The 18,689-nt window shown below is 43.3% G+C and overlaps 1 protein-coding gene across 3 annotated transcripts in view; it reads right to left on the bottom strand.

Moving 5' to 3' along the window:
* The window catches only part of plcb1 (phospholipase C beta 1), a 646,154-nt gene that overhangs the window by 163,263 nt on the left and 464,202 nt on the right, over nucleotides 1-18,689 (bottom strand). For all 3 annotated transcript variants that reach the window (XM_067989433.1, XM_067989434.1, XM_067989436.1), the window contains exons 10-14: nucleotides 13,002-13,148; nucleotides 8,832-8,989; nucleotides 7,453-7,535; nucleotides 6,341-6,425; nucleotides 2,874-3,051 (exon numbers count right to left, since the gene is read on the bottom strand). In XM_067989433.1, the coding sequence (XP_067845534.1) occupies nucleotides 2,874-3,051; nucleotides 6,341-6,425; nucleotides 7,453-7,535; nucleotides 8,832-8,989; nucleotides 13,002-13,148 (651 nt within the window). The remainder of the gene's footprint in view (nucleotides 1-2,873; nucleotides 3,052-6,340; nucleotides 6,426-7,452; nucleotides 7,536-8,831; nucleotides 8,990-13,001; nucleotides 13,149-18,689) is intronic.

Genomic DNA, 18,689 nt, shown 5'->3' with positions numbered 1-18,689 from the left:
AAACCATGACAAACCCTCAAACACCCTTGTGCATCCCCTTCATGCTCATGACACGTTTGCCTTACGCTGCCTACTGCACATATGTGATGCATGCCCTGTGGCTGCAGCACAGGTAGTGGCAGGTTGAGTGAGGCTGACTGTGAAAGAGATGCATGAGAGGGTGAGTATGAGATAGAGCCATGAGATTATATGAGGATTGGGTTGAGTGGTAGTGGCGGGATGAGTGCTGGCGAGGTGAGTAAGTGCAGGTAAGATGAGGATGAGCTTTGCGTGGGTGTGAGGAGTGATGTGATAGAGTAGTGTTGGCAATGCAGAAGGAGATGTGGGGTCGGGGTGGTGATGTGGCAGACGGAGTGTAGGGGAATGAGTAAGTTTACTCACTTTGGCTGACCTACTTAGGTCATTGAAGTGCCTCCTGCACTGTATGCAGGTGGGCGATATGTTGGTGGTGCAGGTGACCTCCTCTGCCATCTCGAGCCAGGCCTTCTTGGTGGCAGACGCAGGCCGCTTCCTCCCGTCTGCCAGGGGGAAGATCTCTGTCCTCCCCCTCACCCCATCCAATAAGACCTGGAGTGAGGCATCATTAAACTAGGAGAAGCCTTCCCCCTGGGCTGCTCCATGCTGTAATTTTTCCTATTTTCTTGCAGCATCAGTCAGTGGAGGACTGCCCCTTTAAATAGGGCTCCTCCAGCTGACAGCCTATGCTGCGCATGTGCAGTCCGCCCGCTGCGCAGCTTGCCAGCGTGAAACCCGGAAGCACAGGTAAGTGGCTTCAATTAGCCTGCAATTGCGTGCGGAGCATCCCGATTTCACTGGGCGCGTTTCCCATGCGCCCAGTCGACCCCCCGCCCTCCTAATATCGGGCCCTTAATCTCCCTTTATACTACCCTGAGAAGGTTTTACTTATCCCATACCTCAGAAAAGGACTCCCCGCCCCCATTGCATCAGGAAGAATTTTTCTATTTCCGATTGAGACTGTGGACGAGTGCACACTAGAAATTGGAGTGATTCTCCTTGACTCAATTCACTAAGGGCCCTGACAGGTGGCAGAGAGACGGGAGATTTTGATCGGATTACATTACAAAATTGAAAGGATAATGTTATAATCCATTGAGCCACTCATTCCCCATCTGTTGTAACTAAGTCAATTCAACTGAATTTGTTCTTTGCAGGAAAACTCCAGTTGAAACACACCCTAAGTACATAATGTGGGTGTTGAGCTTATTGCTTCATGATAAACCAAGTGATAAGTGACTACCATCTACACCCCAGTTCCTAAATGGCACCCACAGGGATTAATGATCTATGTAAATTAATGCAGTTGCCAGAAATTGTTGGACAATCCCGATGCAGGCTCTTTCACCCTGAACCGTCCATTTTGTTGTTTTCATACATGAGCTCTTTCGCTGTTTTAACAGTCATTGCGTCCATCGCAGGAGGGCCCTCCACCAGTCTCATCAATAGAAGTGGCTGCTCACAGCAGCAGTTTTACACAGGGTGAGAGGGCAGTGCTATTTAAAAGGAATGACTTGAGGGCCACAGGAGGCAGGTGCACAGGGGGAAAAGCACCTTGCTGGAAAGTGGAGGAACCAATGCCAAATTCGGAAAGGTTCAAATTATGCAACATTAGCCCCGATAAATGTTCTGACCACTTACAGGTGGGGTAAATGAGTTTGTGTGTCGGTGCAAAGTTTGAAATTTTGTTATTTCTTGATGTGCTGTTGACGATGGGATTGACTTGGTTTATTTGACGGTGAGTGATAGCTCATTGAAGGAAGAGCAGTACTCAAATCATCAAAACCAATTCTTAAATCTTAATTTGAGCAGCATGCATGTTCTGTCCAAAGTCTTCATCATTGTCTCGAGTAAAATCACTGAATGCTCTTTATTTGTCCCTTCCCTGTCCTTCTCAGAACATATAAAAATATATTTTTCCTAGTATATATATTCTCTCTCTTTCAATATAGACCTTTCTTACTTACTTTCTTTTATTCAGATTCTCTCACACTTTCACCCTGTATCTCAAATTGGAATGATCTCCATTATTTTCTTCTTGAAGTCAGACTCATTGTGCACCTTGAGCAGTGCCAAATCCCTCAGCTATACTTCATCATTGGATCTCGGCATCCAGGACTAGCGCAGTACAATAGTCTCCACCAGTGCACAATTTTCCTGTTTGTACTGCACGTGGTACCATGTAAATTGAGGCATCCAGTTACATTGAAGGATTTCCATCAGTCTTGGCCTCCCTCCCCCTTCCTGACCAATACTACCAAGGCCCTTTCTCCCCTTTACGCTGAGATCTGAAATCTCTGTTGATGCAACTATATTAACATTGAACGACGGAAACACTAACAAATTACAACATTTACATTATGTTGTGGGTTGGTTACAAACTCAGGGCCAGTACAAGCTCCAGTCTAATTGTAATGTGGAACTGTGGAGTCATACAACAAAATTCATTCACATCGCACTTTAGAGCACCAATTGCCATCTTCATGGTTAACCGGGACATGAGAATGGGAGGGGCGGGGCAGGGGGAAATTGCTTTACATTCATGAAAAGTTTCTTTTCAAAAGAGTGATTATCTTGTGTAATGAATTCTTAGGTAGTATAGTGGAAGCAAAATCGTTGGAGTCATTGAAGAACAGTTTGATGCTTGGAATAGTTGGGGGTTGGGGTGTTGGTAGTGGAATAAACTCGGTTTTTTTTTTAAGATGAGCAAAGATGGACTGAATGGCTTCCTTGTCCACATTTATCTTGTGATCTTGCAACCCTATTATGAAGATCAATGCTTATCCTGATGAAGAAACAAGAACTCCGTATTGCTAACACAACAAATGCCTTGTTCAGCGTCCTGACAGTTAACATACCTGCTCCTGGAGACGAGGGTTCAAAGACGCTAGACGAGTCACTGTATGTGTTCGATGCTTGCTCGGACAGCTTTTTTTTGGCACTTCCATCGGAGGATTTGTGTCCCTTCTTCTTGTTTTTAATAAGAATTTTACCAATCATATCGTGTGGGCTTGGGAGGGGCACTCCTGCCTCAAGCTAAGATAAAAGGAGAATAAAATAATTAACATTACATCCAAATCGGATGCAGGAGAACTTTCATGACCAAAATGGTAATATTTTATTGAGCACTGCATTGCTAAGTTGTGACTGTGATCCTTTTTTCAGAATTAGATGCAGATTTGTTTCTTTATAAAGTGAAAAGCGATAAAATTGTGTAATGGGAACAATTTTAATTTAGACCTAGAAATTATTTTATTTTTTGGTCTCGTCTCTTAATTTCAAACTTTAGTTGGGAAATATACCAGACATTGGACGTCGCCTGGCAATGGAGCAACAAGACAGACAGACCTTCACCTACGTTCTTCTCCCGCCCCCACCCCCCCTCTTTTCCCAGGCTCTGTACTTGCTTCAAAACTGTTAAATCCCATACATCTTGATGAAAGGTCATCGACCTGAAACGTTAACTCTGTTTCTCGCTCCACAGATGCTGCCTGACCCACTAAATGTTTCCGGCATTTTCTGTTCTTGAGTATATGGGGCGGAAAAGAGGACATCACACCGACAGGAGGATAAAAATCAGAGGAGAGTGGGCGAGCAACAAACAAGCAAGGCTTGCCTGCGCACACAGAGATCCCCGGAGTATCTGGGAGTCCTGCATCTTCCTTGCTACTCCTGTTGCAGTTCCCTGACTCCCAGCGAAAGGCGAGTGAGTGGCAGACTTACACGAGGTAACTTTGGGATTGTACTGACTTTAGAATTTAAGCTGCCAGTCAGTATAGCGCTGAAAGCTGCCTTCAACATTTGTAATACTGGCTCCCCTCGATCTCCAGCTGCAGAGTTCTCTTCCTGCATATAGTTGAGGAGAGGATGCCAGATTCAGTGGAATTTAACTTTGATTCCAATGTCTGTGCTATTTGCCACTTCCTCACGCCAGCCCATTTTATCTGTGAGCCAGTAGGTACAGAAAAAAATGGAACTACTTCCTCTCTAACTGCGCCCACCCTACCCATCGCCACTTTATACTACGAATAGCAGTTTTCTCTTCACTTACTTTGGCCACTAAAGTAGTGGACAGGGGAATGTCAATGGATGTTATTTATATGGACTTCCAGAAGGCATTTGATAAAGTCCCACATAAGAGACTGTTAGCTAAGATAGAAGCCCATGGAATCGAGGGAAAAGTACGGACTTGGTTAGGAAATTGGCTGAGCGAAAGGCGACAGAGAGTAGGGATAATGGGTAAGTACTCACATTGGCAGGATGTGATTAGTGGAGTCCCGCAGGGATCTGTCTTGGGGCCTCAATTATTCACAATATTTATTAATGACTTAGATGAAGGCATAGAAAGTCTCATATCTAAGTTTGCCGGCGACACAAAGATTGGTGGCATTGTAAGCAGTGTAGATGAAAACATAAAATTACAAAGCGATATTGATAGATTAGGTGAATGGGCAAAACTGTGGCAAATGGAATTCAATGCAGACAAATGTGAGATCATCCACTTTGGATCAAAAAAGGATAGAACAGGGTTTCTAAATGGTAAAAAGTTAAAAACAGTGGCTGTCCAAAGGGACTTAGGGGTTCAGGTACATAAATCATTGAAGTGTCATGAACAGGTGCAGAAAATAATCAAGAAGGCTAATGGGAATGCTGGCCTTTATATCTAGAGGACTAGAGTACAAAGGGGCAGAAGTTATGCTGCAGCTATACAAAACCCTGGTTAGACCGCACCTGGAGTACTGTGAGCAGTTCTGGGCACCGAACTTTCGGAAGGACATATTGGCCTTGGAGGGAGTGCAGCGTAGGTTTACTAGAATGATACCCGGACTTCAAGGGTTAAGTTACGAGGAGAGATTACACAAATTGGGGTTGTATTCTCTTGAGTTTCGAAGGTTAAGGGGTGATCTGATCGAAGTTTATAAGATATTAAGGGGAACAGATAGGGTGGATAGAGAGAAACTATTTCTGCTGGTTGGGGATTTTAGGAGTAGGGGGCACAGTCTAAAAATTAGAGCCAGACCTTTCAGGAGCGAGATTAGAAAACATTTCTACACACAAAGGGTGGTAGAAGTTTGGAACTCTCTTCCGCAAACGGCAATTGATACTAGCTCAATTGCTAAATTTAAATGTGAGATAGATAGCTTTTTGGCAACCAAAGGTATTAAGGGATATGGGCCAAAGGCAGGTACATGGAGTTAGATCACAGATCAGCCATGATCTTATCAAATGGCGGAGCAGGCACGAGGGGCTGAATGGCCTACTCCTGTTCCTATGTTCCTATGTCCACTGAACAGGAGATTAGCTGTACAGGAGATCAGCTGTACAATCTGGATTGAAAAATGTAGTTCAAAATGCAAAGAAATAGGGCATGATTTGGACCCCGAGTCGGGAAGGGGCGGTGGTCCATGATCGGGGGAGGTGGGGTTCCGCAATCTTTGAGGGGTTGCTGCAGGTAGGCTTGTTGGGCCTGGGGGAAGCACTCCTGCTCCTGCGGGCCCACAAGCTGTTCCTGTTGGGCTCGGGCCTTCTCGCCTCCTTTCATAAGGTGTAAAAGAGAAGGCCCGGGGTTGAAATCGGAAACTGTGGGAAAATGGAGGCCTGAAGCCACTTTTAAAGGTTTTAAGGCCCGACACGTCTCCTGGGAGCAGGTTGGTCGCCCGCCCCTGGTCCCGCCCTGGTAAAAACCGGAAATGGGCCGGTTGGGGGCGGGTCTGAAAAGGTTGCAATTTTGTAACCCCCCGCCCCGTTTTTCGCTGTTAAAATCGTGCCCATAATGTCTATGTGATGACGCAAATGACATCAACAGATGTTAGTATGTGGACACACACTTCAGAGTTGCATCTCCATTATGTTTAGGCTGGTGGAATTTCTGGTTTTCTGAGTTACTCCCAAAGTCAAGCTAAGTAATCTGGTGCGTCTCAGGGGAACCATCTCAAGCTTATGTCAAGATTAGCACAAGTCCCAGACAAGGGGGAATTTCAGCCCAAGTATGTTGCACAAGTTATTCTCACATCTGCATGTGAAACTAGCAGATGTTACATAGCAACCTGAGCATGTAGCCCTGGGAAACCAGAACAGGGGGCTATTTGCTTCTCTCTGTAATTAACAACCTGCAAATTAAATTGTATTCTTTTAAATTGTAAACTTCAAAGCTATGCATTCCTGCAATTTTATTAGCTTTAATCACAGAGAAAAGAAGGCATCGTCTCATTTTTTTGTTAAAAGAGAAATTTCAACCCCTTAGAATCTGAGAGCAAAAAAGATAAAATGAACCAAATCTATGATTATATTATTACAGTGCAATGAAGAGGAATCGTACACTCACTGGATATTTTTCCAGGTCTTCCATCAGCAATGCTTCTCCAAATATCGACCTGCAGTACTCTGCCATCTTAGCCTGTTGTTTAGGACTAAAGGGACAGAAGCAAAAATTGTGATGGAGAAACACAAATTTATTCTGGAACGTATGTAATCTCCTCTGAGAGCTAGTACCTTCTTCTTCTTCAGTTTCTCTTCTTGCTGGCACTTTCCCATGTTGCCCTCCTCCTGTGTACAAGAGGCAAAGTAGATGGGTTGCCCCTAGGGCTTCTGCCAATGTCAGTCTGGAGTGGTGTAGATTCCTTATTCATTTTTCTCTCCTCACCCCACCACCATGGGGAGATATTGCCCACGGTTGAGATTGGGAACTTACTGGAGTGGGAAACAGGAACTGCACTACATGTTACTGCTCCAATGTGTACTGTCACCACTCTGCTTCAGCTGCAAGCCTTTTTAACCTGAAGAATTTTATACAAGAAAGGTTCCTTGCACTTCCCCTTTTATTGACCTGCCTCTACAATCAGTGAAAAATATAAACTGTGGTGCGACAGTGGGTCTGAACCTGACCTTTCACCTCTGGGACCTTGACTCAATTTCAGCCTGGTTTGGAAAATGGAAAAATGTCGTACTGCTGTGCTGTTCATCATCGGCAAGTACTTTGTCCTGATACAAAGTTCCTTGAAATAGAAAGCGTCCCATTCCCTGATGTTGATATTCCCCACCCTGATGAAGCCAAACATTCACAAAAAAAGCTTTTTTTTAAAAAAAAAAGCATAAATATGATTCACTGAAACTACCCAAGCTAATAACTTTTTAATAATGCTGTGATATTAATGTGTTCATGTGACATTCCTCTGTCAGTTATTTTAATGCATGCATTAACCCACTTATTCTAAGGAGGTTAGTACTTTCACTAAAATAGCAGAAAAAGGAATCTCATAAGAATGCTTGAATGCCTGATAACATCGCCAAAAGTAATTTCTAGCCTTGTGTGTTTTAATTCACTTTTGTTAATTTTTCACTGTTAGTATTATCCCTACAATTGACCAGTCCTCCAGAAAGTGTGAGTGTGGTAACTGTTACACTGCACCATCATTTAAAACTGTTCTAAATACTTACGAATCAACATGGTTTTCAAAGGAAAGGATCACTGGATATGGGGAAGTCTTAAAAGCACACTCGGCGATAGCTTCAATCACTTCCTGCAAAAGAATGAAAAAAACAAAATATTTCATTTGCTACAATTTGGGGCGATAATTTCATTTCCCATCCCACCCACCAATATTTCTCCATTCGTTAACCAGAGCAGTGAGGCGAATATCGTGTGCAGCTTCTTGAAGTCAAAACAGCTCTAAAACTCTTTTGTACCTTGGCAGGTAGCTGTTTGGACTGAATAGTTAAAATTGGAATCCCTGACCAAACACTGTATATTACTTTTAAAGCATGAACAACCAAGTTGTGACTTTACATTAATCACAATTTTGCATTGGACCAAAACTGCAGAAAAAAACATGTTAAGCACACTTCAAACCCATTCAATTAGGCTATGTACCATCAATACTCAATGAAGTATTAATCCAGCTAACAGAAAAGTATGAAAATCAAATGAAGTACATTCTCGACTTCCTCATTTGCAACTCACAGACTTAGCTTGGCTCCCAAAGACTTCAGTTAAAACAATTATGCACAAATTGTAAGTTCCCCACTGTCAGGTTATGTATCAAAGTGGTCTGTCTGAGAAATGTCAAATTATAGTTCAATTTACAGCCATTCCTGGCAGTCAAAACTAAAGTCACAATAGCAGGAGACAATCACTGGACAATCACAATCTCCTGTCTGATTTTGTTCTATTGATTTCGTTCAAGCACAGGCCAACAACATAATTACTTTTCCTTAAGTTTCCTTTGTTTTTCTTCAACGTTCTTCCCGAAGATATTGACCCCCAGCTGCCCTCAGATACCTCACTCGATGAACATTCTTCATGTAGAAGCTTCAACAGCGAGTGTGAGCAGGACAATCGTGAGAGCAACCGTGGGCGTATCACAGCGAGCCCAATCCTTTTCTTACCCAAAATCTACACTCATGTCCCTTCAGCAAAGGTCATGGTGTAGTGATTGGAAATGGGAAGTTTGACTGACTTTTTTTCCCAATCCCTAGCCTTGGGGGTACTGTGGCTCCCCCCTACTATCACTAAGCTGCGATCAAATAACTCAGCACAGACCCTCTACTGAACCTGCAACCTTCCTGGTCTGTTCACCTCGGTCCGCCAAATGGTGCGTTTATCAAGTAAGCCAGTGGCTGGTGTGAGATTTAAAAATAGACAAGATTGTCCACGACAATTGCATTCAAAAAGAGGCACTGCATACCCTAATAATTAATCCAGTCCCACCTTCAGTTCCCTTTAAACCAATAGCCGTCTTGAGCTCCTTTTAGTGCCACAAGAAAGAACTCAACATGGCGGGGATAATTGAGCGAAACATAAAAAAAAATGTTTTTACCTTGAAACATATTTCAGTTGTCATAGTAAATCCATGAGTGATAACTGGTTCTTCCTCTGTTGAACGCCCCTTCCAGCAGTCCAGTTCCACGCACCGGCATCCCGACAGTAGGACTTGGCGGTACATTTCGACGGAAGAGTATCCGGCCAGCTGTCCGGCTGTGATAACACAACACAAAATAGAAAGCAGCTACACAGTCTCACGTAGACGGAAGAGAAATTCTGTTTGCAGTGTGATATCACTTTCAGCCACAAACAGGACAAACGAGACAAACATTTGATTTATTATTTCGGGGGAGAAAAAAAAAACGTAAAAATCACTGCAAGTGTACAATCTGCAACAACACGGCATTTGATGATTTGAATGAGATTTATTATTTACGCAGCAATGACTGATGATATATGAAAACACCACACTACAGTAAGAAGTTTAAAAGCTGCGGTCACTATGGGGAACATAATGATAATTTTGTCACTCGTCTTAGTTCTAGAATTTCACCATTTAAAATCAAAAGCAATGGACTTAATCAAAGGGATCCAAAATCACTATTTCTCTACATTCTGCTTTATTCATATATACATTGTAGCCACATTAGGACAAATCTATTTGGAGACATGAAATAAGTTAGTTATAGAGAGGTGTTCATTTTACTGAATTATTGTGCTTGCTGACTGTACAGCTGGATTCCACCCACTATTTCTCCACACCACCTCGAATCATAGAATGATACAGCACAGAAGGAGGCCATTCAGCCCATCATGCCTGTGCCGGCTCTTTGAAAGAGCTATCCAATTAGTCCCACTCCCCTGCTCTTTCTTCATAGCCCTGCAAATTTTTCCACTTTATCCAATTCCCTTTTGAAAGTTTCTACTGAATCTGCTTCCACCATCCTTTCAGGCAGTGCATTCCAGATCATAACAACTCGCTGCGTAAGCATTTTTTCCCTCATGTTCCTCAAGTACAGTTCTCAACCTGGCTACATGGTGATACAAAGCCTCCTTATTGCTTGTGTCTAAAAAGCATCTTCATACCGGAGGTAAATCTAGCAATCCAGAAGACAGGTGCAGTACTCAACCAGCAGCGAGTAATTGATGCCTCCATTCACATTAAAGTGTGTCTCTGACTGTAGTTGTGAAATGACAGAATTTTCTCACCAAACATTTCCATTTGGTAACATTGCATACAGTGCAAGGAAAATAGCATTTTATCTGTAAGTCTCTTATAATGGGACAGTATTCATGCTCCAGGTACATATCTGCTCTCAGACTCAGCCACAACATTGCAAATTTGGTTGGAAGATGCTATTCTCAAAGATCCCATGGCACTATTTCAAAGAAGAGCAGGGGAGTTCTGCCCCCTGGTGACCTGGCCAATATTTATCCCTCAACCAACATCACTAAAAAAAAACAGATTATCTGTCATTATCTCATTGTTATTTGTGGGACCTTGCTGTGCGCAAATTGGCTGCTACATTTCCTACATTACAACAGTGACTAGACTTCAAAAATACATCATTGGATGTGAAGTGCTTTGGGATGTGAAGGTTGTGAAAGGCGCTATATAAATGCAAGTTCTTTTTTCTCAACTTGGCTACAAGATTGTTCAAAGCCTCCATGTTGCACATGCCCAAAACTCTGCAGAAGTATCTTTTATACCAAGGGTAAACTATATTTACAATGCCGTGTCCTAACACGACTGCCTATTTCCACCCCCGTAACATTGCCCTTCTCCGCCCCTGCCTCAGCTCATCTGTTTCTGAAACCCTCATCCATGCCTTTGTTACCTCCAGATTTGACTGTTCCAATGCTCTCCTGGCCGGCCTCCCATCTCCCACTCTCCATAAACTTGAGCTCATCCAAAACTCTGCTGCCCGTATCCTAACTCGCATCAACATCACCCCAGTGCTCACTGACCTACATTGGCCCCCGGTCCAGCAACACTTTGATTTTAAAATTCTCATCCTTGTTTTCAAATCTCTCCATGGCCTCGCCCCTCCCTCTCTCTGTAACATCCTCCAGCCCTACAACCCTCTGAGGTCTCTGCACTCCTCCAATTCTTACCCCTTGCGCATCCTCGATTTTAATCGCTCCACCATTGGCAGCCATGCCTTCAGCTGCCTAGGCCCTAAGCTCTGGAAATCCCTCCCTAAACCTCTCTGCCTCTCTCTTCTCCTTTAAGATGCTCCTTAAAACCTATCTCTTTGACCAAGCTTTTGGTCGCCTGTCCTAATATCTCCTTATGTGCCTCGATTTGTTTGATAATCGCTCCTGTGAACCACCGTTGAACACTTATAAAGGCGCTTATATAAATGCAAGTTGCTGTTGCTGTTGAATCGGGGCGATTTTTAACTGCTGACCGACCATTTCTCGTCTGTAAAACGAGCGGCTGTTAGTTGAAAATTGGGGGCACGGGGTGCGGGGGTGAAGGGATTTGTAGACAGGTTTGTAAATGAGCGAGCAGCACACCTGCCTGAAACAGGTGGGTGTCTGCTTAAATATGCAAATCATATTGCCGATTGTAGTACACTGATTGCACCTGTAATTTCCCAGGTACAAACGGGTGGAGTGTGGACCAGACAATGAGCGCCCGAGCCAGTGGTCCTAAAAGGGACTGCTGGAGGCTACTCAGATAGCGGTGGAGGAAGTTTTTAATTTGTTTTTGTGGGACCAGGAAAAGCAAACGTTCTCCTCCTGGGCTCACAAAAAGACGCTGGCCCGCTACCAGCTCCTGTGAGGACCACCCCCACCTGAGCCAGTCAGACGATCTAACTCCCTCCCACAACCAGTGAGCTGCTGCAGGGTTCCCATTTTACGCCCACAGCTCACTGGTGGCATTCAAACGTGGCCCAGGCTGAAAGGTGTTTCAGCTACTCGATAATAAAGAAAGACTTGCATTTATATAGCACCTTACATGACCTCAGGAGCTCATCTTTGAATTAGTACCATGGGATCTTTTACATTCTCCTGAGAGGGCAGACGGGGCCTCGGTTTAATGTCTCATCTGAAAGACGGCACCTCCGACACTGCAGCACTCCCTCAGTACGGCACGGGGAGTGTCAGCCTGGATTTTGTGCTCAAGGTGCTAAAGTGGGAACTGAACCCACAACCTTTTGACTCATAAGTGAGAGTGCTACCCACTGAGCCACAGCTGATACGGCAAAGAGGAGATATTAGAAGGGATGACTACAAGCTTGGTCAATGAGGTAGGTTTTAAGTGGGGTCATAAAGAAGGGGAGAGAAGTTAAGAATGTAGAAGTTTAGGGAAGGAATTCCAGATCTTCGGACCTAGACAGCTGAAGGTACGGCTGCCAATGATGGGGCCAAGGGAGTCGGAGGCCAGAGTTGGAGGAATGCAGAGTTCTAGGAAGGTTGCAGGGCTGGAGGAGGTTAGACATAGGGAGGGTGAGGTCATGAGGGATCTGAACATGGGGATGGGAATTTTAAATTTGAGGTTTTGGTGGACGGAGAACCAATGTAGTTGATTGAGCACAGGGCTGATGGGTGAGCAGGACGTCATGCGGGTTAGGATATGGGCAGCAGAGTTTTGGACGAGCTCAAGTTTATGGAAGGTGGGGGATGGTAGGCTGGCCAACAGAGCATTGGAGTAGTTGAGTCTGGAGATGACAAAAGCATGAATGAGGGTTTCAGCAGCAGATGGACTGAGACAGAGGGAGGAGACGGATAAGTCTAGAAGAGCTACAGTTTCGATAAATGTACTTCAGCAACTTTGTGCTCTGAAATTGTTAAAGACAAACCATAGATCAAATACGATCTCAGCAGCAAATGACCAGTAATAACGTGTCTTCTCACTTGAGATTTTGCACTGGAAAACAGCCTTCTCCTGATTCCTGTCCCTGACCTCTGCTGGGCAGTACACATTTGTAGATATTGTGCGATGCCCAAATCAGGCTCAGTTGTAATTTTCTCCATAGTCAAACAGCCTGCTAACAAATGAAGACTACCACACGGGTGAGGTAGTGGAGGACATTAAACACCAATGTACCGAGCATGAGTCTATGCCTTCAGGTGGAGGTGAAAGGAGGAGAAATGTTGGCAGCTTTTTTTTTTGTTCAATCGCCAATGAGAGTGCAAGTGTAAGAAAGGCCACTCGATGAAGCATTCATCTCTGATGTAGAAAAACCTAGGGCACTACACAGTTCTGATTTCTTACCTGTGAGGTAGGTGTTATGTGAGGAGTTGATGAAATAGTGGGACAAAGGTTGAGTCATATCTTCACTCAGATCTAATTTCTCAGGTGGGACAACTCCATTCTCTTCACCACTCAAATATCTCTTGAAACCGTCGATTGATAGCTGCCCTGGTAACAGACAAGGAAGAAAAAAATTCTTAAACTGCAAAGAATCAACCAAAGTGTACATGTTAACACCGAATGTCACAACATATCCCTTATTGGACCAGGTTAAGCCAACTACCCAGATATGCACAAATGCAGATGTCATAACAACTTGAAACATCATCAAGTTGGTATAACATTTCATGGAACTCTACAGATCTCTAAATCAGAATTCAACAATTAAATTCAACGTTACTGCTGGAGTGAATTCAGAAAATCAAACTCTGCTGCAAAAATAGTTCCGTTTTGAAGTTAACTATGAGAATCCGCATTTGCTCTACTGATATAAAAACAGAAAATGCTGGAAACACTCAGTAAGTCAGGCAGCATCCGTGGAGAGAGAAACAGAGTTAACGTTTCAGGTCAATCACCTGTCGTCAGAACTGGAAGAAGTTAGAGATTTAACAGTTTTACGCAAGTACAGAGACAGGGAAAGGCGGACGGGTCAACCATGTACCTTCTCCTCACACTCACTACTATTCCAACCTCCTTTCTCCACAACTCACATCTCACGTACTGCATACCAGCCATTCAACAACAACAACAACTTACATTTATATAATGCCTTTAATGTAACAAAATGTCCCAAGGCGCTTCATAGGAGCGATTATCAAACAAAGTTTGACACCCAGCCACATAAGGAGATATTAGGACAGGTGACCAAAAGCTTGGTCAAAGAAGTAGGTTTTAAGGAACACCTTAAAGGAGGAGAGAGAGGTAGAAAGGCAGAGAGGTTTAGGGAGGGAATTCTAGAACTTAGGGCCTAGGCAGCTGAAGGCCAATGGTGGATGTGCAAGAGGCAAGAATTGAAGGAGCGTAGAGATCTCGGAGGGTTGTAGGGCTGGAGGAGGTTACAGAGATAGGGAGGGGGTGAGGCCATGTAAGGATTTGAAAACAAGGATGAGAATTCCACTATGACAGGCACATTCTCTGAACACCTCTCAAGGCTATCACTAACACACTCCCTTCTTTCTTGCGGGAGAAGGTCGCGTACAGCTCCAGACAGTAAGCTGCCAATGGATCGGCTGTAGGGGCATTAAAAGGTAACTCAACCCACCAGCAACCTCTGCCAAAGCTGAATGGCTGTGCTTTTCAGAAGCGGTGGGCCAGGATGAAGGAAAAGAGAGTCTGCAGACAACGGATGATACAGCGCGGCTCACAGCCTCCTCTTTAACGGCTGCCAGAAGTTCAGATGCTTGCGAGGAGGTGTGTGGAGGAACGTTGAGCTGGTGGATCAGCTAATAGCTCAGTTGCACCAGTGCCCGCTAATCTTGCCAGCAGGAGCAGAGCTATGGAGCGGAATGGTGCTGAGAGTTTGGTACATGGCTCACTCACATATATACAGTGCAAACTCAATTATCCATCCATCAATTGATTATCTGAATTTGTGGTTGCCAATAAGAACTCTCCCAAATACTGGAAAACTAGTGGGAATTGGGGCTGCTCGCATTGTTTTTTTTCTGGGATCTCAGCTGCTCAAAGGGTTGGTAAATGTTGAGGCAGATTAATGCTCAAGAGTACAAGCTTGGGACTGACAGAAGGGAAACAAAGTGCAGCAATATAGCACTGAGAGCTGTAACATTCTGAGCAGTGCTTTGAAGGGAGAAGTTGAGCAGCAGGTTAACCAGCTGTTTAAAGTGCCAGCAAGTTGAAATTCGGGCACAAGTGACCTTCTCCGCCCGGCTCCACATTCAGCTAAGTAAATTTCAAACTTACCTTTTTGGTTGCAGGCAGTCCCAAAGTCTGGTTTTACTGCTGGTGTGGCTACCACAGGGCAAGCTAATCTTGCAGTGGGGGCCTCAAACAGGCCTTAGGCCCCTTATTTGCATACGCCTGTTTCAGGCGCGGGCCCTGTACATCTATTCTTTTTCCTTTCCAAATATGGCGGGTGACGCACATCTGGCTGGAAATGTGCGCACTCTTCCTGCCCGCCGTATTGAGGTCTTAGTAGCCAAGGATGAATTTATAGGGCATAAAAGAACTTAACATTAAGAGGTAAAATTCTAAACAGTGCATTAGAAGGAGAGGCCGAGCAGATGATTAATCAGTTGTTTAAAGTGCTGTGAGTGCTGTATAGCAGTAGAGTACACATCGTCTGCACTGACCAGTCAATTATAGTGATCATTTGCGTAACTGGCCAAATCAATCACTATAATTGAATTCCACTGTAGTACTCTATATGGCTTTGGATCAAAGTTACCCATCAACTTTTCGTTGACAGCCACAATATCAGTATCTATTTACCTATCCATCTGATATCCTGGTTCTCCCAACATACCAGAGCTGGCAGTTTATGGGCAGAGGTCTAGAAACACATGGAACAAGAAGTTTGCTGTTAGGAAGAGCTGAGCCACTTTATGAATATTACTGCTACAGAGTGCCTTCTTACAAATGGCTCCTATTACTTTAACACTGACATGGTAGCAAAGTGAGATACTATTACCTTGATTCAAGGAAAAATTCTTATGTTTATTTCTCAGGGATGAGATAGACATCTAAATGATCAGACTGTCAGGTTAAATCGAACCAAAAACTAACATTTCAATAAGATACTGCAAGAAGAATTCAAGATAGCAAAACTGTCAACAGAATAAATGTGTATTTTAGCTTACTGGATACATTACTTTATTTCAGAAAGCTGTGGAATAAATACTGTAGTGGACAATAAACTACCAAACAGATCTATTAACACTGAAGAGGTAAACGAAGACAAACAGCAGATTTACAGTAATTACAGACGTTACTACTCTTCCTTGGAATGTAGAACCATACACGTTCACAGCATGGAAGGTGGCTATTTGGCCCAGCGTTCCTGTGCCAGCACTTTGCTAGAGTAATCCAAAACTATTCCCACTGCCCTGCTCTCTGCCATCAGCCCTGTATCTTTCTCTGCTTCAAATATTTATCCCATTTTCCTTTAAAAGATGCAATGGCCTCTGCCTCAATCACCCCCTATTAATAAGCATTCCATACTCCCACAACCCTCTGTGTAAAGAAATTTCTCCCAATCTCTCTCTTCACTCACTTAGAGACAATTTTAATTTGGTGCTCCCTCATCACTGACTCCTCAAACAGAGGAAATACTCTTTCCTTATTCCATCTATCACAACCCTTTATGATTTTAAAAGCATCTGTTAAATCCCCTCTTATCCTTCTTTGCTTCTGCAGAAATAGTCCAAATAGCTCCCCTCATGACTATAGTTTCTGATCCCTGGCATTATCCGGGTGAATTTTGCTGTTTGCTGTCTATGGTTCCAACGTCCTTTCTGTAATGGGATGCTCAAAACACACGATACTTTAACTATGTCCTAGCCAATGTTTTGTACAAATTAATCGCTTATTTACTCTTGTATTCTGTGTCTCTATTCATAAAACCCAAAATACTGTTGACCTGTTTATGGCTTCATCTACCTGTACTCGCACTGACAGAGAATTATGTATATGAGCCCTCAAGTCTCTCTGTTTATTCACACTCGTCAGCATCTTTCCATTCAGTGTATACTTCCATTCCTTGTTTTCTTCCTCATACTTTTTCACATTAAATTGTATCTGCCGCATATCTGCTAACCTGACCTTGTCTTCCCGAGGTCTTTTACAGTCCTCCTCACTGTTTGCCAAACCCTCTACTTATGTGTTGTCAGCAAAATTTCAAAATTGTCTTCCCTTTACCCAAGTCCAAATCATTTACAAATACCAAGAACAAAAGCGGACCCAGTACTGGCCCCCGAGGTACACAACTTCCATCCCTTCTCCAAAACAAACCACACCCATTTGCCCTAACTCATTGTTTCCTGATCATCAACCAACTGCTGTTACAACTTCAGAATTTTTCTAACAAACCTCTTGTTGGACACCTTATCCACATCAAAATCCATACATAACATGTCTACTGCATTCCCTTTATCTATCCAATTGGTCACTTCTTCAACAAACATGACTTCCCTTTAACAAACTCATGCTGGCTGTCCTTGTTTAACTCAATAATTTCTAAAAGCTCATTAATTTTAACTTGAATTAAGGATTCCATGAGTTTGCCCACAGCTGACGATAGACTAACTGGTCTATAGTAACACAGTTTATCCTTCTCTCCCTTCTTGTAAAATAACAGTTGTGTTTTCTAAGCAATTATTCCAAGTAAAAATTGGATCCTGGACCTTTCCTTGACCATAACCTTACATCCTAACCTTTCATGGAGTCTTTTGCCTATATCTCTTACTGACGACTTTCTTCCCAAAGAAGCCTACATGTTTAGTTGAAAAGAAGGTGCCTCCTGGGCAACAAAAAAAAACTATATTTCAATTTGATTTCACTGCCATCGTCAGAAATCTGTGGGACATTCTATTAATTCAATATAGATAAACAGATGCTTAGCATCAGAAATTTCGACGGTGAATAATAACTAAATGCACATTTGAAGATCACTGCACAACAACCTGATCCCAGCTGTAACAGCATTCGAGGAAACACAATAAACCGAGAGAGAGATGAATGGAAAGCCAAAAGTTCCTATGTTCCTATAAAGGAATTGGGCTGCATGAAGAATTAATACACTGTCCTTTCGCACTGGAACCTGGATTTGAATATAACCTTGACTGTCAGCTGTATGGGTCCTGTTCAAAATTAGTTTGATTGGTATCAACCCTAATGCTCCTTGTAATTGCAAGCCCACAGCATCAAACACATAATTTGCCACAAATTAAATTGATAATCTCGCTAAGAGATAAGGGAAAAAAGGAAATGGGAAAAAATTCCCTCTGGAACTGTAGATTATGCCCTTCTGAGGTTAGTTAGGCTTATAGCATATATTTAGAGGAAGATGGAGGGAGCTTTATTCTGCATCTGCATCTGCTTGTACTATAATGCAACTGGCAGTGTTACAAGACATACTTGCTCTCGAGGCAGTACAGAGAAGGTTCACTCGGTTAATCCCGGGGACGAGGGGGTGGACATATGAGGAGAGGTTGAGTAGATTGGGACTCTACTCATTGGAGTTCAGAAGAATGAGAGGCGATCTTATTGAAACATATAAGATTGTGAAGGGGCTTGATCGAGTGGATGCGGTAAGGATGTTCCCAAGGATGGGTGAAACTAGAACTAGGGGGCATGATCTTAGAGTAAGGGGCTGCTCTTTCAAAACTGAGATGAGGAGAAACTTCTTCACTCAGAGGGTGGTGGGTCTGTGGAATTTGCTGCCCCAGGAAGCTGTGGAAGCTACATCATTAAATAAATTTAAAACAGAAATAGACAGTTTCCTAGAAGTAAAGGGAATTAGGGGTTACAGGGAGCGGGCAGGAAATTGGACATTAATTTAGATTTGAGGTTAGGATCAGATCAGCCATGATCTTATTGAATGGTGGAGCAGGCTCGAGGGACCGATTGGCCTACTCCTGCTCCTATTTCTTATGTTCTTATGTTCTTATGTTTCACGCCCATACTGGGTGATTGATGAGTACAAAAATTCACCAAAAGAAAAAGACTAAACAAAACCCAAACCTTCCATCAACA

The sequence above is a fragment of the Heptranchias perlo genome, chromosome 8, assembly GCF_035084215.1.
Source record: "Heptranchias perlo isolate sHepPer1 chromosome 8, sHepPer1.hap1, whole genome shotgun sequence".
NCBI lineage: Eukaryota > Metazoa > Chordata > Chondrichthyes > Hexanchiformes > Hexanchidae > Heptranchias > Heptranchias perlo.
Note: the sequence above shows the minus strand (reverse complement) of the source record. Positions and strands in the feature narration are given on the sequence as shown.